Source organism: Delphinus delphis, chromosome 19, assembly GCF_949987515.2.
Source record: "Delphinus delphis chromosome 19, mDelDel1.2, whole genome shotgun sequence".
Lineage (NCBI taxonomy): Eukaryota > Metazoa > Chordata > Mammalia > Artiodactyla > Delphinidae > Delphinus > Delphinus delphis.
The window spans coordinates 19,923,883-19,945,468 of NC_082701.1; the positions used below are offsets into that span (position 1 = coordinate 19,923,883).

At 57.1% G+C, this 21,586-nt stretch overlaps 3 protein-coding genes across 8 annotated transcripts; 2 read left to right on the forward strand and 1 right to left on the reverse strand.

The window, feature by feature from the left end:
• Window positions 1-707: 707 nt before the first annotated feature.
• Window positions 708-1,358, reverse strand: HSPB9 (heat shock protein family B (small) member 9). The gene is given in 2 exon segments (XM_059997962.1): window positions 708-1,083; window positions 1,085-1,358. Coding segments are annotated over 2 exon segments (462 nt in total). The 5' UTR covers window positions 1,171-1,358.
• Window positions 1,359-2,479: 1,121 nt separating this feature from the next.
• On the forward strand, window positions 2,480-11,019 carry KAT2A (lysine acetyltransferase 2A). 4 transcript variants are annotated; one of them, XM_059996433.1, is made up of 18 exons: window positions 2,480-2,874; window positions 3,014-3,137; window positions 3,473-3,633; window positions 3,721-3,810; window positions 4,126-4,307; window positions 4,398-4,589; window positions 5,437-5,543; window positions 5,739-5,849; window positions 5,939-6,078; window positions 6,173-6,381; window positions 6,598-6,724; window positions 8,596-8,706; window positions 9,028-9,171; window positions 9,427-9,541; window positions 9,633-9,669; window positions 9,752-9,815; window positions 9,949-10,033; window positions 10,132-11,019. In XM_059996433.1, exons 1-18 carry the CDS (start codon window positions 2,536-2,538, stop codon window positions 10,323-10,325), a joined length of 2,532 nt encoding a protein of 843 aa, XP_059852416.1. In that variant the 5' UTR covers window positions 2,480-2,535; the 3' UTR covers window positions 10,326-11,019. The 4 variants fall into 4 exon arrangements, with proteins under 4 accessions (XP_059852416.1, XP_059852417.1, XP_059852418.1 ...); XM_059996434.1 differs by having other exon boundaries at window positions 5,942-6,078; XM_059996435.1 differs by having other exon boundaries at window positions 3,473-3,618.
• A 348-nt stretch (window positions 11,020-11,367) lies between these two features.
• DHX58 (DExH-box helicase 58) lies at window positions 11,368-20,561 on the forward strand. 3 transcript variants are annotated; one of them, XM_059996347.1, is made up of 13 exons: window positions 11,368-11,402; window positions 11,648-11,816; window positions 12,027-12,228; window positions 12,612-12,802; window positions 14,353-14,466; window positions 15,062-15,188; window positions 15,342-15,533; window positions 16,210-16,472; window positions 17,012-17,161; window positions 17,254-17,415; window positions 18,132-18,322; window positions 19,595-19,691; window positions 19,987-20,561. In XM_059996347.1, exons 2-13 carry the CDS (start codon window positions 11,649-11,651, stop codon window positions 20,170-20,172), a joined length of 2,043 nt encoding a protein of 680 aa, XP_059852330.1. In that variant the 5' UTR covers window positions 11,368-11,402; window position 11,648; the 3' UTR covers window positions 20,173-20,561. The 3 variants fall into 3 exon arrangements, with proteins under 3 accessions (XP_059852330.1, XP_059852329.1, XP_059852331.1); XM_059996346.1 differs by lacking the exon at window positions 11,368-11,402 and adding an exon at window positions 11,408-11,475; XM_059996348.1 differs by lacking the exons at window positions 11,368-11,402; window positions 18,132-18,322 and adding an exon at window positions 11,408-11,475 and having other exon boundaries at window positions 19,987-20,124.
• Window positions 20,562-21,586: the final 1,025 nt, after the last annotated feature.

Below are 21,586 nucleotides of genomic sequence, written 5' to 3' on the forward strand. Positions count from 1 at the left end.
TTTCTTCCCCCCCGCCCCCAAAGTGAGGGGATGTTGGTGGTCATGGTAACCAAGAGAAAGAGGCCAGCTGTTACTGCTCTAACTGGGTGGAGTGGGGTGAGAGTGAGCTGGGGCTGAACCTCACCAAGGTTGAAGTTGAGGGCCTTGCATTTGCCTCTCCCCCAGCCCCTCCAGGTTATATTGGGGTAAGTGCAGTCTGTATTTGAAAATAGTTGGGTCTCTGAACACCAGAAACAACCTCTTTGGGGTTTTCTGATTAGTCTGTACTAGGCTCGTGAGAGATGGGGTCCTCTCACCCTCTTCTCTGAAGAGGAAGGAACACCGACGACCTCTGGAACCTTGGACTGGTCATAAGGCCAAGACGGCAGCCCCACACTGGGTCCAAGCCGTCTGCTCCCTAGTCTCTGGGGGGCCCTCTGCTGGTTCTGGAGTCAAGTGATGCTGGGGCCCTTTTGGCCCTCTGCTGCTCCCTGCTGGTCCAAGCAGTGAGCTGAGCTGAGTAAAGCAACACTGCCCACTCTTCCCCCAGCTTCCCGGGGGCCAGATTTATCGTGGACCACCACCTTGAGGTGCCTTTCCTGCCCCTCTGGGCCCTCCACCTGGCCTCCCTCTACCTTTGTTCTACCTCCCCCTCTGACCCCAGCCCCAAGAAACGACCGCAGACTCTGAAGCTGTTGTGTTGCTCACTACGGTGGTGGTTTACTGGGTCAGGCTAGTTTGGAACCCTTCTTAGAGGCACGGCTCCTGAGTCTCGAGGCGGGTCCTGTTTGGGCTTCAGGGGAAGGCAGCACCCGGCACTGGCCACGGACGCACAGCTGGCCAGAGGGGGTCAGGCAGCAGGTCACGGCGGCGGGATCCAGGTCCGGTGGTAATGACATTTGCTGGTGCACCTTCTGCGCCACGCGGAAGCCGCTCCCATCCGGGTCACAGCCCTCCAGTTGCCGCTGGCCAGTCACCATTAGGCATCCGCCGTCCACTTGAACCACCAGCTCCTCAGGGGTGAAGCCGTGGGCATACATCTTCATCTGGAAGCCACCCCGTACAGCTGCCACATCTTCTGCGAGCTGCCGCACCGGCAGGGTGCACCTGGTTCTGTTCAGTAAAGGCCACGCTGGGACATCGGGACGCCGACTGGCTCCCGTTGGGGAGACTGCTACTGACCCGCTGCATCCGAGTGAGCAACTGCTGTTGAAGGGCGCGAGGCTCCGAATGCAGCCCTCGGCGCTGGGCCGGGGGGCGGACGCCGGGAGCGGGGGCCCGACGCCGGGAGCGGGGGCCCTCGTGGCCCCGCGTGGCTCCGCTCCTGCTCGCGCGACGCCTCCCCGCTCAGGGGGCTCCCTTGGCTTCCGGCGAGGTTGGCTTCCACAGAGTATGGGGTCAACTGTGCACGTCCTACCTCCATGGGTCAGGTTGGCAGCCGCCCTGGCGTCCCCTGTTGCTGCTTTTATCTCGGATCCGGCCGCTTTCTCGGGCCCTTCCCCACCTTAGTCAGAGGGCCCGGCCGGGGCTGAGACCCAACCGGATAGGCCAAACGGGGCTGGTGGCGCTCAAGCCCAACACTGGAGCTGTCACCAGTACGGAGCGGAGATGAGATTGAGCCGCCGGGCTCTTGCCCTTCTGAGAATCGGGCCTGGGGGGAAGGAGGACTGTCCCCTGAACAGAGCCATCAGTGTGACCGTGGGGTCATCCATTCTTGGAACGTCCTGCAGTTCTCTGACCACGCACAATCCTGCGACACATGGGGACTGGGAGGTGGAGGCGCCTTCCTGGTTTCCTTCATTCCATCCCGGGCCTACTGTGGCAGCTCAGAGCTGGCTCTGGGACCACAATGATGAAGACTTGGGCCCTGCGTGGGAGGTGCCCACCGTGTGGGCGGGAGAGCCGTTCCGCCCTCCTCTGCCTCTACTCCCTCTCCACCTTGGGAGCCTTTTACCTGACCACGGCCATTACTGTGGCGCTCAGTGCTTATAAAATAAATCCTTTTTGTTGAAGTATAATGTACGCAGAGAAAAGTGCGCAAAGAGAACACACCCGTGTAACCACTTAACTGGTCAAGAAATAGAACTGCTGCTAAATCGCCACGCTGGGTGCAACTCTGTGTCCCGAGACGTGTGGGATAGGGCCAGGGTGGGGGCAGGAGGGAGATGCGCAAGAAGCCAACTCGACTCCAGGCCCCAGGCCTGCATTTTCACCCTTGGGCTTGGGAGGTGATTCCCCAAACAGAAGCCTGTGTTCTGGGGTACTTCTCCTTGTCCCAAGAGCAGCAATCTTTACTATCTCGGAAGCCTTCAGTAGAGATTACAAGTGAGGAGGAGTCAATCTGGGGTGCTCGCTCGGGCCTCACTTGTCTGGCCGACATCAACAGACAGGACAGAAAAGCCTGGAAGCTGGAGGCAAAGGGAGCGACCGTGAAAGACTACAATTCCCATCATGCTCCGGGGCATGGACGCCTGCGCACTGAACGCCTGTTGCCCATGCGGCCCTAGGGCTGGGAGCGCCGCGCCGCGCTGCGCCGCGCTCCGCTGCGGGGAGGCCATGACGGAACCTTCCCAGGCCTCGACCCCGGCCCCGGCCGCGCAGCCCCGTCCTCTTCAGTCCCCAGCCCCCGCCCCAACTCCGACTCCTACCCTCAGCCCGGCTTCGGCCCCGACTCCGGCTCCCACTCCGGCATCAGCCCCAGCCCCAGCTACAGCCCCAGCCGGGAGCACAGGGACCGGGGGGCCCGGGGTAGGAAGTGGGGGTACCGGGAGCGGGGGTGATCCGGCTCGACCTGGCCTGAGCCAGCAGCAGCGCGCCAGCCAGAGGAAGGCGCAAGTCCGGGGGCTGCCGCGCGCCAAGAAGCTTGAGAAGCTAGGGGTCTTCTCGGCTTGCAAGGTGGGGGCGGGGCCTGGGGTGAGAGGGGGCGGGGTTTGGGGCATCCTAGGACTTGGGTGGGAATGGGGGCAAAGTTCTGGCTGGGGAACGGCTTCTCACCCCGGGTTACAGGGTTATTGACGGATTCTTCTGCCTCCAGGCCAATGAAACCTGCAAGTGTAATGGCTGGAAAAACCCCAAGCCCCCCACTGCACCCCGCATGGACCTGCAGCAGCCAGCTGCCAACCTGAGCGAGCTGTGCCGCAGCTGTGAGCACCCCTTGGGTAAGGCAGGTAGTGCCCTTGGAGCTGGGGGTGGGGGTGGAGGTGCCGGGTCCTACTTGGACAGGATGACTTAATGCCACATAGTTGCATCTCTGAAAGACCGAAGATGCCTCCTAAAGAGGAATTGGTCTGGGAGCGTGTATGCCCCAGGGGAGGAGAAAGGAAATCTGCCAGCCAGAAGAGACAAGAGGCCACCCAGATAGGAGCGGTCAGTCTCGTTGCCGGTCACGCTGATTGGAGGGACTGAGGGTGTGTCTTGGCTGGCGATGAAAAGGAGTAGGAAGCCCTGTTGATTTTTTCTGTTTCTTTTTCCCAACTGCCATTTATCCGTACAGCCGACCACGTGTCCCACCTGGAGAATGTGTCAGAGGATGAGATTAACCGACTCTTGGGGATGGTGGTGGACGTGGAGAATCTGTTCATGTCTGTTCACAAGGAGGAGGATACGGACACCAAGCAGGTCTATTTCTACCTCTTCAAGGTGAGCTTCTTCCAAGTGAGTGTGCGTGGGCGAAGGAGGGAGGCTGGGGGCCCTGCAGCTCTGTATTCCGCTGACCTCTACTCCTCCCTCCTCTTCTTCCAGCTCCTGCGGAAATGCATCCTGCAGATGACTCGGCCCGTGGTGGAGGGGTCCCTGGGCAGCCCCCCATTTGAGAAGCCTAATATTGAGCAGGTGGGATGAGGCAGGTGGTAAGAGGATTGGGGGCATCTTGGAGGAGTGGGGAGGCTGTGTTATCCATTCCCCCCCCCCCGCCCCCGCCGCCCAAGCTGAGAACAGGGGAGAGGTTCAGAGAAAGGAGGATGCTTTGGGCTAACCTCAGGTGGGCATGGAGGTGGGAGGGGGTATAATTTCTCCTCACAGACAGCTCCAGAGCAAAAGCCGCAGAGAGCCCCCTGCCCTCAGGAAGCACCTACTTTTGAATAAGAAGGCCCTGCTGGCTGCCCACACCTCCTCCCGTTTTGTCCCCTACCTACCTCCCCTTCTCAGGGTGTGCTGAACTTTGTGCAGTACAAGTTTAGTCATCTGGCTCCCCGGGAGCGGCAGACAATGTTCGAGCTCTCGAAGATGTTCCTGCTCTGCCTTAACTACTGGAAGCTTGAGACGCCTGCCCAATTTCGGCAGAGGTCTCAGGCCGAGGACGTGGCTACCTACAAGGTCAATTATACCAGGTAGGTCCAGCCAGGGACAGCATGGGGGAGGCTTGTAGGCCCAGCCTGGGCTTTCATTTACCACCTCCCTGCTCCTCATCTGCTCTGCAGATGGCTCTGTTACTGCCACGTGCCCCAGAGCTGCGATAGCCTTCCCCGGTACGAGACCACTCACGTCTTTGGGCGGAGCCTTCTCCGCTCCATCTTCACCGTTACCCGGCGACAGCTGCTGGAGAAGTTCCGGGTGGAGAAGGACAAGCTGGTGCCCGAGAAGAGGACCCTCATCCTCACCCACTTCCCCAAGTAAGGCTTATTCTGGCCTGTCAGGATCTTGCACCACGTTCACATCCTCCCTGTGGTCCCCTGTTTTCCAGGAGGACTTCCTGGATTGGTCCTTCCTCTCACTCCATGAATCTTCTGGGATGGATCTGGGCCTCTACCTGGGAGACTTGCCCAAGGCCCAGATATAATTTGCTAGCTCCTTGCCTTTTCCTGTACTAGTCTGGGGATGACAGGTACATGGCCCGAGTGCTAACACTGCCCACGCCCCTGGTAGACATGACTAACTGTTTCCCATGGGGTGTGGACGCAGCTCAGAATCCTTCTCACCACAGCACTCCTCAAGAGCTTACACTTGAGGTGAAACTGCTCTTCACCCCTGTCCTAGCCCTTTCTGTAAGATTTTTCTCTGTTCTGCCACACCATCTCTTCATTTTAAAGCTGGCTTACAGCCACCCAGTTCAAGAAGCCTTTCCCAACTAATGCAGGCCCTCATGTGCTTCTCTTGCCACCAGGTGGCAGTAAGAGGCGGCAGGAGAAGGTGGAATCACATTTTGATACTGAGGCCCAGGGTGACTGGGTGCCCCGCCTGGCACACAGCACAGGATGGCTTTGGTTCAGACCCTGTCTCCCTGTGCTGTTCACCGTGGCATACTGGGCTTCTAGTCTCTGTTCTGGATCATCCTGTCCTCCTACCTTCAACGGGGGGCTCCCAGAAGACAGGGAGCTGTGCCTCTTCCTCGTCTGAAGGCAGAGGCTGTCTCTGTCTCCCAGTTCCCTGAGGGCAGCCTCCAGGCCTTCCCGTGTCTGGCCCAGGCTGCTCCCTCGGTTGGAGGACAGAGCTGTGGGACAGACTCTACCCTCCCCCCAGATTCCTGTCTATGCTGGAGGAGGAGATCTACGGGGCAAACTCTCCAATCTGGGAGTCGGGCTTCACCATGCCGCCCTCAGAGGGAACCCAGCTGGTGCCCCGGCCGGGTATGTGCCACACACAGTAGGCTTTCTGCTTGGCCCTCCTGGCTGACCTTAGCCCCGCAGTGGAGGAGGGGCTGCGAATGGCAGCAGTGGGGAAGTACAGGAGGGCTCAGCTGGGGGTGGGAAAGCCTGGATCCCTTAGAGGGACACACCAGCACCTTCAACCTCCATCCCCTGATTTTTTCGTCTCTCTCTCAGCTACAGTCAGCGCTGCGGTTGTTCCCAGCGCCCCCATCTTCAGTCCCACCATGGCTGGGGGCAGCAACAGCTCCTTGAGCCTGGATTCCGGAGGGGCTGAGCCCATGCCAGGTGGGTGCTTGACCCCTGACCTCTACCCCTCATTCACCCCTCCCCCGGCCCCTCTTGCTGTCCCTGGGAGACTTTGCCAGCTTCCTCAGCAGGTGAGAAGAGGAAGCTCCCAGAGAACCTGACCCTGGAGGATGCCAAACGGCTCCGTGTGATGGGCGACATCCCCATGGAGCTCGTCAATGAGGTCATGCTCACCATCACGGATCCCGCGGCCATGCTGGGGCCTGAGGTGGGCAGCCCAGCTTACGGGCCAGTTGTGCTGGGGGTGGGGTGGTGGCTCACCACCTGAGACCCCAGCTCAACACCCCTGCTCTGGTGCCCAGACGAGCTTGCTGTCGGCCAACGCCGCCCGGGATGAGACTGCCCGCCTGGAGGAGCGCCGCGGCATCATCGAGTTCCACGTCATCGGCAACTCGCTCACACCCAAGGCCAACCGGCGGGTGTTGCTGTGGCTCGTAGGGCTGCAGAACGTCTTCTCCCACCAGCTGCCACGCATGCCCAAGGAGTACATCGCCCGTCTCGTCTTTGACCCGTATGTCCCCAGGAGAGCCCAGCCCCAGGCCACCACACCCGGGCACCTCCTCCTTGGCCTCCCCACTGCTCCCCAGGCCTCCTCCTCCAACCCTGGGCGATTCTTGCTCCTTAGTTCCCAGCACCGTGTACAGCTCAGGCCTCCGGGGTGGTTGTGGGCTCCTGGGGAGCATTTGGGGGACAGGTAGGGCCTGTGACCTGACCCCTCTCCCCTCAGGAAGCACAAGACTCTGGCCTTGATCAAGGACGGGCGGGTCATTGGTGGGATCTGCTTCCGCATGTTTCCCACCCAGGGCTTCACGGAGATTGTTTTCTGCGCTGTCACCTCAAATGAGCAGGTCAAGGTGAGTCCATGCCCCTGGTCCCAGCTCCATCCCACCCCCTGCTTCTGCTCTGGACGAGGTCAGAGCAACACAATAGTGACACAGCTGCCCCCAACCCTTCTTTTAGTGGCCAGACAGTTCTTCACACCCCCACAAGGTGGCAGTTGTACTTTGATAACTGGATTAAGGAAACACTTGTTGACATATGGTACGCCAGAATCAGTAACACTTTTATTTTGTTTTCTTCTAGTTTTATTGAGATATAACTGACATGTAGGACTGTGTAAGTTTAAGGTGTACAGCCTGATGATTTGACTTACATACGTCGTGAAATGATGACCACAGTAAGTTTAGTGAACATCCGTTATCTCATATAGTTACAAAATTAAAGGAATAGGAAAAAAATGCTTTTTCTTTGTAATGAGAACTCTTCAGATTTACAGTAACACTTTTAAACGGACCTGTATTTCTTTCATCACAAGAATGTTCACGTATGTCGGGGAGTTAACTTTTATAACAGCACCTGTGCTGGGTGATAGTCCTGGTTTCTGTCCTTTAATTGTTACAGTAGACCCACTAGTAAGGTCCAGGGTTGTCCTGTTTTATTTATTTATTTATTTATTTATTATAAATTTATTTTACTTATTTTATTTTTGGCTGTGTTGGGTCTTCGTTGGTGCGCGCGGGCTTTCTCTGGTTGCGGCGAGCGGCGGCTACTCTGCATTGTGGTGCGCGGGGTCCTCATTGCCGTGGCTTCCCTTATTGCGGAGCACGGGCTCTAGGCGTGCGGGCTTCAGTAGTTGTGGCGCACGGGCTTAGTTGCTCCATGGCATGTGGGATCTTCCCAGACCAGGGCTCGAACCCATGTCCCCTGCGTTGGCAGGTGGATTCTTAACCACTGCACCATCAGGGAAGCCCAATTTTTTTGTTATTTATTTATTTTTTAATACTCTTTTTAAAAAATGTTTATTTATTTATTGTTTATTTGGCTGTGTCGGGTCTTAGTTGAAGCACGCAGGATCTTCGTTGTGGCATGTGAACTCTTAGTTGCGGCATGTGGGATCTAGTTCCCTGACCAGGGATCAAACCCGGGCCCCCTGCATTGGGAGTGTGGAGTCTTAGCCACTGGACCACTGGGCAAGTCCCTTGTCCTGTTTTGTTTTTATTTATTTACTTTGTAAAATGATGCAGCCACTTTATTTATTTTTGGCCTCGCTGTGCAGCTTGCAGGATTTTATTTCCCCGGGATCAAACCCGCGCCCTCTGCAGTGAAAGTTTGGGGTCCTAACCACTGGGCTGACAGACACTTCCACCGTTGTCCTGTTTTACATAACCCATATCTGCATGGTGCCTCTTTGGTCCTGACGTGTGTGGAAGACAGTCTCTTTGGGGTTCAGATATTGTGATGAGTGGGGCCCTTGTGATTCCCCCTCCCCTTTCCTCCAATTCTGAGGCCCAGGGACTGGGAACTAGCTGCCTGAGGACCACAGCTTCCTGGTTGGGTTTAGGTGCAGGCCCTCCCTGCCATAGCTGGCCACCTGACTTGGACACATTTCCTAACATAGCTGAGTTTCAGGTGTTTTTCTGTAAAATGGAGGTAACGATAGCTGTTTCATGGGTTAACTTGAGGATTACTCTGTAAAGAACCAAGCACCACACCTGTTCCAGAGTAAGCTCTTAGAAATCCAGCATCCTTCGCTTTTCTCCCCATAAACTCCCCTTCCTCTGCCAGTCGCCTTTCCTCCTACCTGACTTGGATCCCCTGGCTATTCCCACCTCCTTTCCAGTCTGCTCCCTCCTGTCCCTGCCCTCCCCTCCCTGCCCTCCTGAGACCTCTCTAGCCACAGGCCTGCCCCCTGCCCCCTGAAAAGCCCTGCCCCCTTCCCCTGCAGGGCTATGGGACTCACCTGATGAACCACCTGAAGGAGTATCACATCAAACACAACATTCTCTACTTCCTCACCTACGCCGACGAGTACGCCATTGGCTACTTCAAAAAGCAGGTGACCCTCACCTCACCCCGTTTGCCCACTGCCTGGGGACAGGGGTCATTCTGTCTCATCCCCAATGTGGATGGAGTAGGAGTCCTTCGTCTCCCCTGTTCCATCCCACACCTGCGGGGGAGTCCTTCACGCCTGTATTCCTCCCTCCTGCTGCTGCTCCAGGGAAGGATAGGGTTCTCTAGGGCAGTTGGGCAGGCTGGGGGAGCTGGGAGGTTCTGGGGGTGAGTCGGGGGGTGGGTAGCCAGCCTGGAAACATGCCAGGGACAGATTCAGGTTGGAAAAGGCTTGCTGATGGATTGGCCGTAACTCTCCACGCCTTAGGGCTTCTCCAAGGACATCAAGGTGCCCAAGAGCCGCTACTTGGGCTACATTAAGGACTATGAGGGCGCGACACTGATGGAGTGTGAGCTGAACCCGCGAATTCCCTACACGGAGCTGTCCCACATCATCAAGAAGCAGAAGGAGGTGTGTGTGCGTGTGTGTGCGTGTACTCGCACACACGCGCACGTCTCCATGGGGCTTTTCATGAACGTGCACTTGAGGGTGAACACGTGTGGATGTGTACCACGTGTACACGCATGTGCGCACGCACATGAAGAAGGATGGGCCAGGGTCTTGGTTCTTGCTCTGCCTCTTAGGGGAAATTAGGGGGGCCTGACTGTGGCCTGGGAGGGTGGTTGCTGGAGCTGGGTTGGCCCCTCAGACCCTTCCTTCCCTCAGATCATCAAGAAGCTGATTGAGCGCAAACAGGCACAGATCCGAAAGGTCTACCCCGGGCTCAGTTGCTTCAAGGAGGGTGTGAGGCAGATCCCTGTGGAGAGCGTCCCCGGCATTCGTGAGCAGGGGTCTTGGCTGGGGAGGGGGTGTACTGCTTGGGGTGTAGACAGGCATTCTTAGGGGTGTTCTCCCCACTCCCCACTTTGCAGGAGAGACGGGCTGGAAGCCGCTGGGGAAGGAGAAGGGGTGAGTGTTGTGTGGAGGGAAGGGAGGAAGGAGGGGGAGGCAGAGGGCCCAGGAGCCTCAGACTCGGCCTCTCTTGCCCCAGGAAGGAGCTGAAGGACCCAGACCAGCTCTACACGACCCTCAAAAACCTGCTGGCCCAGATCAAGGTCGGGAGACCAGGCTCCCTTCTGGGGGTCCCTGTGCCAATGGCTGCGGCTTTCTGACCCAGGGTGGGGGGTGGCTGTCTCGAGCTGGGCGGGGGCACAGTGGGCCTGGCCTCAGCCCGGCTCTCCTCTGCAGTCCCACCCCAGTGCCTGGCCCTTCATGGAGCCCGTGAAGAAGTCGGAGGCCCCAGACTACTACGAGGTCATCCGCTTCCCCATCGGTGAGGACCCCCCGTTCCAACTCCTTCCTCCCACACCTGCTCCGGCTCCCTGGGCCGTGCAGCCTCTGAAAACAGTGCCCTTCTCTCCTGCTGCCCAGACCTGAAGACCATGACGGAGAGGCTGCGCAGCCGCTACTATGTGACCCGGAAGCTGTTTGTAGCTGACCTGCAGCGGGTCATCGCTAACTGCCGCGAGTACAACCCCCCGGACAGCGAGTACTGCCGCTGCGCCAGCGCCCTGGAGAAGTTCTTTTACTTCAAGCTCAAGGAGGGCGGGCTCATTGACAAGTAGTCTGGCTTTGGACCTCGGCCTCAACCTGGAATGCCTCCACCTCGGCTTCTGATCTAATCCCTGGGGTGCCCTTGTGCCCGGGTCTGCCTCAGTTTGAGACACTCCAGCCAGGGGCCCTCCAGCCCCTGATCCTGCAGCCGTTTCAGGGCCCTGGGACACCCCCAAGCCTGCAGCTCTGTCCCACCCTTCATTGTGTGTGACCTTGGGAAGGGGTCTCTCAGGTCTGGGGTTCAGCCCGTCTAAGAGTGGCTGGTGGCCAGAGGATGAACCCTGTCCAGCCCTGGTGGCCCCCAGTCCTGCCTGATCCCCCCTTCTCCCCACCCCCACCCCAACACACACACACACACACACACACACACACACACACACACACACACACTCCCTCTCTCTCTCTCTCTCTCTCTCTCTCTCTCTCTCTCTCTCTCTCCCCCTCCCTCCCTCCCTCCCTCCCCCAAGCTATGGAGTTTTAGAGTCCTGGCCCTGGCCCAGGTCACTGTTTCCTCAAGGGCAGGATTGCCAACTTTAGCTTGAGTGAGGGGGCTTCAGGGGTTGGAAGTTCAACCTGGACTGGAGGGGCCGTGCCTCACCCTGCACTGTTCTGTTTGTCCCCCAGGGGTGGGGGGCATGGGGACCATTCATTTCCTGGCATTAATCCCTTGGAGGGAACAATAAAGTTTTGGGGTTTTTATTCTCAGTGTGATTGTTTCTTCAGTAGAATCCTGGCCTTAGCAGACTGACCCTGTTCCGCCAATACTGCCTGCAGGCTGGGGCTGTTCTTCTCAGCAAGCCTCATGCCTGTCCCGCGCCCCCGGGGCGATGGGGCTTGCCCGGCTGCAGCCCCCCACTTCTCCCTGCTGTCTGCTCCTGGTCCAGGTGAAGACTCCACTCCTGGGGGAGGGGCTAGCAGGACCCAGGAGGAAAGAGAGGGTGCCTTGCTGTCAGCAGCACTTCTCCCCCTCCCTCCACCCCTCACCCTTAGGTTGATCTCTGCAGTGCTGGCTCCTCCCCTCAGTTTCAGTTTCCATTTCCTGCTCAGCGGAGCCCAGCAGCATCTGGGCTAAGCCGGCAGGGCTGCAGGTGAGACCCGGGCTGGCACAGGGCAAGTGTGGTCTGTGGTACTCAGCCTTTCCCCTGCCCAGATGGGTTTCCGGTAGGTCCCACCGTTGCCCTGCCCCCTTCTCCCTCAAGCTGGATGGTGTCCGGGGCACAGGGAGTTCCCTACGCAAGACTGAGCTGGCCAGGAGTGGAGAGTGGCTCTGAAGGGTGCCGGGCCTGGGAGGGAGCCAGGAGGAACAGTGGTCTGAGCTCCCTGCCATTTCCAGAATGGAGCTGCGACCCTACCAGTGGGAGGTGATCATGCCTGCCCTGGAGGGCAAGAATATCATCATTTGGCTGCCCACGGGCTCCGGGAAGACCAGGGCAGCTGCTTATTTGGCCAAGAGGCATCTAGAGACTGTAGACGGAGCCAAGGTGGTTGTGTTGGTCAACAGGGTGAGTGTCCTGCCCTCCCCCCAGCGGCGTCTCAACTCCTCGGGTGCCTCTCAGGACCCTCCGGAACTCCAAAGCGGCTGTGACCGTCTCTAAGCTCACCTGTCTTTTCACCCATTCCAGAACTCAGCCATGTCCTGGGGGTCACCTTACTCCCCCTATTCCCCAGGCCCTGATCCAGCTTCCTCTCCCCATCTCATTCTCCACCCCCAGGTGCACCTGGTGACCCAGCATTGTGAGGAGTTCAGCCGCATGCTGGGCGAACGCTGGACCATTACAACCCTGAGTGGGGACATGGGGCCACGAGCTGGCTTTGGCCACGTGGCCCAGAGGCACGACCTGCTCATCTGCACAGCTGAGCTGCTGCAGAAGGCACTGACCAGCCTGGAGGAGGGGGAGCATGTGGAGCTCAACGGTGAGGGCTGGGGGCAGGGGGAAAGGGTGCACCCCTGAGGCCCCCTGCCTGCCAACCCCAGGGCTCCTGTTCTAGTAAAGGTGTTGGGACATTTCATGGGATGAGGCGTTCCCCATTCACCAAACCCCAGCATACACCCCAGTAGAAACAGACCTGGCTAGAGTGCAGGGTCTTGGGCAAGTACCTTCCCCCAGCTGAGCCTCAGTTTACTAACCTGTAAAATGGAGGTAAATCGGCCCTGCCTGGCCCATTCTCTGGGGCCTAGCTGCAAGCCGTGAAGGGAGGAAGGAATTCTCAGATGAGTTGTGGGGACTACATGAAACAGCTTATGGGAGGAAGGGCTTTGCAAACTTAGGTAATAACCTTCTCTTGTGTGGCTCCAGCCTTCTCCCTGCTGGTGGTGGATGAGTGTCACCACACTCACAAAGACACCGTCTACAACGTCATCCTGAGCCGGTACCTGGAGCTTAAACTCCGGAGGACCCAGCCGCTGCCGCAGGTGCTGGGTCTCACAGCCTCGCCAGGCACTGGCGGGGCCTCCACGCTCAATGGGGCCATTGACCACGTCCTGCAGGTCAGCTTGGCCCCTGTGACCCTCCCACCAGAAACCTCCCTAACCTGTCCTGCCTTACGCCATGCCCATCAGCCCTCTCCAGACTCCCCCAGGCAGGGTTCAAGCCACTTCCCCACCTAAGCCCCAGCCTCGAATGACTTCATGTCGCACTTATTCTATCTCCCAAGTCCACTCTGGCTTACAAAGTCCCACGTGACCTAGGCCTTGCCTACCTCCCACCCTCATTTCCTGCGCCCTTCCCCTCACTCCCACTATTCTGGCCTTCTCTCTGTATCTTGAGCACGGCAGGCTTGTCGTGTCTCAGGACCTTTGCACTTGCCATTTCTTCTGCCCTGAATGCCTTTACCCTGCACTTTACTTGTCAGGCTCTTTCTTGTCATTCAGGGAGCAGCTTAAATGCCACGTCTTCAGAGTTTTCCCTGATCATCACTGCACTCTTTTTTTTTTTAAATTATTTATTTTTGGCTGCGTTGGGTCTTCATTGGTGCACATGGGCTTTCTCTAGTTCCGGTGAGCGAGGGCTACTCTTCGTTGCGGTGCGCGGGCTTCTCTTTGCAGTGGCTTCTCTTGTTGCAGAGCACGGGCTCTAGGCGCACGGGCTTCAGTAGTTGTGGCACGCAGGCTCAGTAGTTGTGATGCATAGGCTTAGTTGCTCTGCGGCAACTAGTGGGATCTTCCTGGACCAGGGATCGAACCTGTGTCCCCTGCATTGGCAGGCGGATTCTTAACCACAACGCCACCAGGGAAGTCCCACTGCACTCTTTCATATCATCCAGTTTTATTTTTTCAGAGCTAGTTAACACTACGTGAAATTCTCTCATTCTATTACTCTTTTTTATTTATTTATTTATTTTTTTTTTGCTGTACGCGAGTCTCTCACTGTCATGGCCTCTCCTGTTGCAGAGCACAGGCTCTGGACGCGCAGGCTCAGCAGCCATGGCTCACGGGCCTAGCTGCTCCGTGGCATGTGGGATCCTCCCAGACTGGGGCACGAACCCGCGTCCCCTGCATCGGCAGGCGGACTCTCAACCACGGTGCCACCAGGGAAGCCCTTAAATTTTAATTTATTTATTTGGCTGTGTCAGGTCTTAGCTGCGGCACACGGGATCTTCGCTGCGGCATGCGGGATCTTTCATTGCAATGGGCAGGCTTGTCTCTAGTTTTGGGGCACGGGCTCCAGAGCACGCGGGCTCAGTAGTTGTGGCGTGCAGGCTTAACTGCCCCGCGGCATGTGGGATCTTAGTTGTGGGGCCAGGGATCGAACCCGTGTCCCCTGCACTGGAAGGCGGATTCTTAACCACTGGACCACCAGGGAAGTCCCTCATTCTGTTACTCTTGTTTATCACCTGTCTCCCCAACTCCAATGTAAGATGCTCTGTATCCCTGGTAACTAGAACAGCACTGGGCATAGAGAAGGAGGTCAATAGCTATTTGTCGAATACATGAGTCTCCACTCCCAATGGCCCTGCCTCAGCCCATCCTGCCCCAAAGCTCTGCCCATTGTCCCCACAGAACCCCCCATTCCAGTGAACCCCTCTCTGTTGCCCCAGCTCTGTGCCAACCTGGACACGTGGCGCATCATGTCATCCCGGGACTACCGCTCCCAGCTGCAGCACAGCGGCCAGCCCTGCAAACAGTACGACCTCTGCCACAGACGCACCCAGGTGCGTGGGGGGCGGGCCGTGGCAAGGGGTGGGGTCTGGTGTGAAGTTAGAGCACCTGGGGTTGAGCTCTGACTCCACCCTCACTAGCTCTGTGGTTTCAGGTTATTTGCTTTTGTCTCAGCCTCCATTTCCCCTTTTTGTGAAATGGGGCAGATACAGCCCATGCCCTCAGCCTGCTGTTTCGTTGGACTCAGATGCCACCGTGGGCATCTCTCAAAACCCTGGGCACGCTTTGCAAACCGTAAAGCTGGGCCACTTTGTGCTGAGGCTGTTCCAAGCTCTCTCCTGCGGTGCAGACACTGTCTGGTGTCTGCTATGACAGGGCTGGACAAGGACTAGACATCACTGTGCTCAGGCCAGAAGTCAAGGATTCCGACGTAGCAGGAGCGGGGGCGGGGGTGCAGGACCCCGACCTCTGCCTCCAGCCAGGACTCCTTTCACACCCCAGCCGGCCTCCCTGGGGGGCTCCCTCCTGTCCAGCTCCGATGTGCCGGCAGTAGCGGCGCAGCTTCACCCGGAGATCAGCGTCCCCTCTGGGTGCCCATTCCCCCGATGTGTGTGGGAAACCCCTCACACCCTCACTCTTCTTGTCCAGGATCCGTTTGGCGACATGCTGAAGGAGCTCATGGACCAAATCCACGACCATCTGGAGATGCCCGAGTTGAGACGGGACTTCGGGACGCAGACCTACGAGCAACAAGTGGTGGAGCTGAGCCGGGATGGTGCGAGGGGCGGTTCTAGGGAAGGGGTGTGCGGCCGGGACGGGCCGGGGCGGGGCCAGCCTGGGCGGAGCCTTTCGGGGGCCGTAGCCTAGGCGGAAGTGGGCCCTGGAGGGGCGCGGCCACTCAGGCCCTGCGAACCCTGCCCTCCCTCAGCGGCTGAGGCGGGGCTCCAGGAGCGGCGGGTGTACGCGCTTCACCTGCGTCGCTACAACGACGCACTGCTCATCCACGACACGGTCCGTGCGGTGGATGCCCTGGCCACTCTGCAGGATTTCTACGACAGGGAGCGCACCACTAAGACGCAGATCCTGCGTGCCGAGCGCTGGCTGCTGGCGCTGTTTGATGGTGAGGCTCGCAACTGAACTGAAGGTCAGAGGCCAGCCAGGACGCAGGTGCCAACGTGGGTGGGGAAGGTGCCAACGAGGGTACTGGGGCCCGAATTTTCTAACCAAAAGTCAAGGCCGTGGATATGACAAAAGATAATATGCCCTCATTTGTGAAGGTTTGCATAGATATAAAAACGAATTCATGTTTTTGACAGAGATTTTTAAAAAACCATTTAATTGGGACGGTCCTTGAAGGTTTGGGATGTGTGGTACCTTTAAACTGGGAAAGTGAGGTGGTCAGAGGATGAAATGTAAGGCTAGAGGAGGCCTCAGCACAGGCTGGAGGGCAGGGATCTTTCTGAAGAGACCTGAGTTGAGTCAGACCCCAGGAGCAAAGATTAGCATGAAAATGTCCAGGGTCATCCTGGTAGCTGGGTTGAAGAGGGGTACTGGACGAGGTGTGTGAGCAAAGGATTCTACACTGTAGGCCCCCGACCTAAGGCTGGGCAGGCAGAGGGTATCCTTAAATGTGCTTTTGGTGCTGTTCAGGGGAATTAGGCAGGAGCAGGTGTCGTCAGGCACCCCCGGACCCCAAACTCCTGTAATCTTATCCCCATGAGTCCCCCACGCCCAACCCACGCCTTGCCCACCTCCAGACCTGAGTCCTGCGCTTCTGCTTTGGGCTTTTCTGGCAGACCACAAGAATAAGCTGGCCCACCTGGCAACTCGTGGCCCAGAGAACCCGAAACTGGAGGTGCTGGAAGAGATCCTGCAGAAGCAGTTCAGTAGCCCTGACAGCCCCCAGGGCATCATCTTCACCCGGACCCGCCAGAGTGCTCACTCCCTCCTGCTCTGGCTCCAGCAGCAGCCAGGCCTGCAGACAGTGGCCATCAGGCCCCAGCTGTTGATTGGGGCTGGGAACAGCAGCCAGAGCGCTCAGATGATCCCGATGACCCAGGTGTGGGTTCTGGGGGAAGGCGCTGAGGGTGGGGCTTCCCTAGTGGGGAAAGGGAAGGGACAGGATCTTCAGCACAGAGCAATGGGGGACTGATTAGCTCCAGGCAGAGGGCAGAGAGCTGGGGGGAAGAGGTAGACACTGAGATCCCCAGTGTCGAAGGTTCCCCCGACCTGGAGATCTCTGGGGGAAGAGAGGCAGAGGCTTGGGGATCTGCAGGGAGAGGCGAATGATGTCCTCAGGACAGGGAATCAGGGGTCTGGGGTCCCTTGCATGAGAAGAATAGGTCCATGAGAACTCCTAGAGTAGAGGGGCAGGGACCTTTAGGGACTCCTAAGGGAGACGGGGGTTAGATGGGTACCTGGGAAGATGAGCAAGGTCCTGGGGCTACTTGAAGATAGAGGTGGGGACGCAGGGTTCCTAGGGAAAGGGGACAAGATTGTGAGTAAAAGGGCTAAACCAGGAGAGGCTGGGCTGGCAGGAAGATAGGCCTCAACCTACCTCATTTACCATCCTCTTTCTCCTCCCCCACTTCCCCCCAGAGGGACCAGCAAGAAGTGATCCAGAAGTTCCGGACTGGTACCCTGAACCTCCTGGTGGCTACGAGCGTGGCAGAGGAGGGGCTGGACATCCCCCAGTGCAGGGTGGTGGTGCGCTATGGGCTCCTGACCAATGAGATCTCCATGGTCCAGGTGCCCAGAGCATCCCTCCCCAAATCAGCCCTCAAAGGATGCTGTGTGGGACCCCAGCCCCACTCAGGCCCCTCTGTTTTCTCTTTTCCCAGGCAAGGGGCCGTGCCCGGGCCAGCCAAAGTGTATACTCATTTGTGGCGGCCCAAGGTAGTCGGGAGCTGAAGCGGGAGCTGACCAATGAGGCGCTAGAGACTCTGATGGAACGGGCAGTAGCTGCTGTGCAGGAGATGGACCGGGCCAAGTACCAGGACAAGGTTTGTGGGCAGCCTGAGTACCCTACGGGGAAGGGGACTGAAGACACTCTACCTAGAAGGTCCCTGACTGCCACACACATACACTCCCCTGGTCCCCCTTCCTCTGGGGGCTAGCCTGGCCCACCTGGGGAAGATCTGAATGAAGGGAAAGGTAGAGGCTGGGGGTGGGGCTTCCAGGGAAGGCAATGGCTGTTCTCCAAAATGCCTTGGAAACAGGCCTTATCCAGGGCTTTGAATTTATCCTCATCACCAAATATTTTGTGTATCTGTGAGAGCCGCCTTACAGCCCTTCTGGAACCAGGCAGCAGGGAAACAAACAGACACATCCACAAAATAAGCCCAGAACCAGGGCTTAAGTCAGTTCCCCTGAGGCAGGGTCACTATCGTCCAGCCTTGTTCAGGATGGTCCCTATTTACTCCTGTTGTCCCAGCATAATTATTAATGATGCCCCATGTTAGATTAAAAGAAGCCACTTTGCACAAAATCCTCCAAAGAGGGAGTAAAGATTCAGCAAAAAGACTTGCCTTCCTCATATTTTTTTCCACCCCATATTTTTTTCCACAGAGCTGCTTCTAAAAAGTCCAGGGATGGTTGAGGAAGTCCCTTCTGGGTGCTAATAATCTGAGGTCTTTGGGAGCCCTTTGTCCCCCTGGGAGCATTCCTGGGGTCAGGTCTCTCAGGCCCCAACCGTGCCCCATGTCCCCTCCCACCCCAGATCCAGGCTCTGCAGCGGGCAGCCTTGGTCAAGCGGGCAGCCCAGGCGGCCCAGCGGGAGAGTCACCAGCACAAGTTCCTGGCAGAGCACGTGCGGCTCCTCTGTGTCAACTGCACGGTGCCCGTGGGCTATGGGAGTGACCTACGGAGGGTGGAGGGTACCCACCACGTCAATGTGAACCCCAACTTCTTGTGAGAACTGTAGAAGGGGCTGTCGGGATGGGAGGCGGGGAGAGAAGAAGGGTATGATGGGAGATGGAGAACCCCTCCCATCCAGACAGTGCTTTGAGGGTTTGGAAGGTTAAAGAGCATTTTAACAACTACCAAGTATGCATTTTCACGGTAGTCTGAGTAGACAGGTCTTATCATCACCCCACTTTACAGGTGAGGAAACAGAGGCTCAGGCTAAGTGACTTGCCCAAGCTCCCACAGCCCCTATGTGGTTGAGCAAGAGCTGGAATTCAGGACGCCAAATGCTGAGGGGCCACAGACTGGCCCCCTGGTCCTACCTACTTTGTTTTTTAATATTTATTTATTTTTGGCTGCATTGGGTCTTAGTTGCGGCACTCAGGATCTTTCGCTGCAGTGTGTGGGTTCTTCATTGTGGCGCGCGGGCTTCTCTCTAGTTGTGGCACGTGGGCTCATTAGCTGCAGCACATGGGCTCTGTAGTTGAGGCGCACGGGCTCAGTAGTTACGGCACCTGGGCCTAATTGCCCCGCAGCATGTGGGATCTTGGTTCCCCAACCAGGTGGTCCTACCTACTTTGAAGACATCAAGAGGGGCTAGTTGTCCCTGAGCCATCCCCTCATCTTCCACCCTCTAGAGGGTAAACTTTCCCTATCCTCCATCCCTTCATTATTTATTAGGTACCTGCTATGCCAAGGATCTTCACACAGGTTCTCTCATTTGAGGAGGTAGCATTTCAACTAGGACTTGTCTTGAAGGATGCACTGGGTTGGAATGTGAGATGAGGAGAGGCAGGGATGATGCAACGGGAATAATTCTGGTTGACTTGAGTGGAAGAGTTGGTGAAGGATGAGATTCTGAAGGAACACAGACTGGCCTGTGGAGGACCTTGAAGGTCGGGCTTGAAAGTTCAGCCTTTGTCCTGTAGGCAATGAGGAGTCTTGGAGGGATTTTGAGCAAGGGAATGTCAGGGTCAGATGTACATTTGTAGAGGGTCACTCTGACAGTTGGTGGAAGGATGATGTGGGGTTGAGAGTAAGGATGGAATGGGATGGAAGGATGGGGCAGGGAGAGCTGTTGGGGGACTGTTGAAATCATCCAGGTGGGTAGTGCTGAGGTCTGAGCGTGGCAGAAGAAGGTGCCGTGAAGGCAGCCTCTCGACAGGCAGGAAGGCCCAAGGCCCAGGCGCAGGCTCGGCAGGCAGGAGGGCATGAGATCTGGGGCTGGGGTTGGGGGTGTGGTCCATGAGGGCTGTGGCCACGCCCATTCTTCTCCAGGATCTACTACAACGTCTCCCAGGAGCCTGTGGTCATCAACAGAGTCTTCAAGGACTGGAGGCCTGGAGGTGTCATTAGCTGCAGGAACTGTGGGGAGGTAAGTGCTGGGGCCGTGGCCCTTAGCACGTCTTGAGAAGTCCTCTGTCTGAGAGAGGAAGCCCAGCCTCTGCCATCAGGGTGCCCTCACTGGGATGGGGGAGGCAGCCCTGCCCCAGGAGCTCCCAATCTGAGGAGTTCCACCCCTGTCTTAGGGAGCCCACAGTGTGATGGGGGAGATGGCTCTCAGGCTGAGGTGGGAGACATAGGCCCAGCATTCATGAACTCCGACCTGAGGAGAGAAGCCCAGTCTGAGGACAGAGGTGCAGACCTGGTCATCTCTGTCCCACCCACAGGGCTGGGGTCTGCAGATGAACTACAAGTCAGTGAAGCTGCCAGTACTCAAAGTCCGTAGCTTGCTGCTGGAGACACCGCAAGGGCGGGTCCAGTCCAAGAAGTGGTCCCGCGTGCCCTTCACCGTGCCTGACTTTGACTACGTGCAGCACTGTGCCCAGAGCCTGGCAGACTTCTCCCTCGACTGACCATCTTGTCCCTGCAGTGCCTGCTGTAGCCTGCAGGGGGCGGGAGAATCCACAGCAGCCACCATCTCCTGGGCAGAGCCTGGGTCCAGCCCCTCCCTCCCGAGTCACCAGCTCCAGGCTCCCGGCTGACCAGCCACAGAGGAACCCTGGGCACCCAGGCTGGCTTGGACTCCCACACTGAGGAAGCAGCTGGAGAGCCACAGCTCATCCCAGACCCCCCTTACACGTACACAGACACCTTCGTATGCAATGGCTGGAGCTGGTGGGGGGAAACTGAGGCAGAGGCCCCACTGTACTAGGCATCGCCAGTTTCCCTTGGCTTCAACATTCCTTCCCTGCCAAGGCCACTTGTAGGCTTTGAGATTCTCCATAAATTAAAAATAAAGAAGTAGAACTCATGTAGAAAGTGGGTGGTATTTTTAAAACAGATGTGTTGAGGTATAATTGACATAACTGTCCCTATTTATGGTGTGCAATTTGATAAGTTTAACGTATGTATGCGCTTCCACAATCAAGATAATGAACATCACCATCACCCTCAAAACTTCCTTGCTCCCAATGTAATCCTCTTCCCCTTCCCCATCCACCAATCTGCTTTGTGCTGTATTTCTCTCTTTTTTTTTAGTTAGTTTTGTTTTAATTAATTAATTTATGTTTTGGCTGTGTCAGGTCTTGGTTACGGCATGCAGGTTTCTTTCTAGTTGTGGCACGTGGGCTTCTCTCTAGTTGTGGCTTAACTGCCCGTGACGCGTGGGATCTTAGTTCCCCGACCAGAGATCGAACCTGCGTCCCCTGCATTGGAAGGCAGATTCTTAACCAGTGGACCACCAGGCAAGTCCCTGTGCTGTATTTCTAATGTTCAAAGCTTTTTAAAAAAAAATTTTTTAACACCCCTCTTCATGGCTATCATGTAACCTTGATTTGGAGAGAGCATCAAAAGTCTAAATTTGAGAGCCACTGAGAATGTGAGGCCTTTCTGCCTCCTCCACCCCATAATAGGCTCATACCCCAGTGCCCCCCCCCATCCTCTCCTAACCCCCAGGTCATCTCCCCTGGGCTGAGGAGAGGCTGAGATCCAGGATTTGAGGGGTAGGGCTCAGGTAGGCATGGGGGGGTGGGAGAAGTTGTAAAGGCCTAAATTTTCTGTTCTCGTTTTAACAAGAAAGGAAGAAAAAGAAAGGCAAGATCTAGGTTGATTCTTCAGGGAAAGGGCTATTTCTGTAGTAAGCAGCCCAGCAGGCAGGAGTCACCTTCAAGAGGAAGGGAGGGGGCTAGGGCAGAGTTTTGAGAGCAGGATGGCAGTCCTTCCTGCCATCTAACCCCCTTCCCTCTGGCTACATCCCTGGTCCTGCCTAAGGGTAGATGGGAAATAATGTGCACTCCCTTCTCCCAGCATCTTTCTTCATCTTCTGAT

What these genes read in the sequence shown, in the direction of transcription:
- KAT2A (XM_059996433.1), top strand. Translation starts at nt 2,536, where the DNA reads ATGACGGAACCTTCCCAGGCCTCGACCCCGGCCCCGGCCGCGCAGCCC. An exon ending in CCAGCTGGTGCCCCGGCCGG is followed by an intron (nt 5,544 to 5,738) that starts GTATGTGCCACA and finishes TCTCTCTCTCAG; the next exon opens with CTACAGTCAGCGCTGCGGTT. An exon ending in GCCCGTCTCGTCTTTGACCC is followed by an intron (nt 6,382 to 6,597) that starts GTATGTCCCCAG and finishes CTCTCCCCTCAG; the next exon opens with GAAGCACAAGACTCTGGCCT.
- DHX58 (XM_059996346.1), top strand. An exon ending in GGAGCATGTGGAGCTCAACG is followed by an intron (nt 12,229 to 12,611) that starts GTGAGGGCTGGG and finishes GTGTGGCTCCAG; the next exon opens with CCTTCTCCCTGCTGGTGGTG. An exon ending in GCTGCAGGAACTGTGGGGAG is followed by an intron (nt 19,692 to 19,986) that starts GTAAGTGCTGGG and finishes TCCCACCCACAG; the next exon opens with GGCTGGGGTCTGCAGATGAA.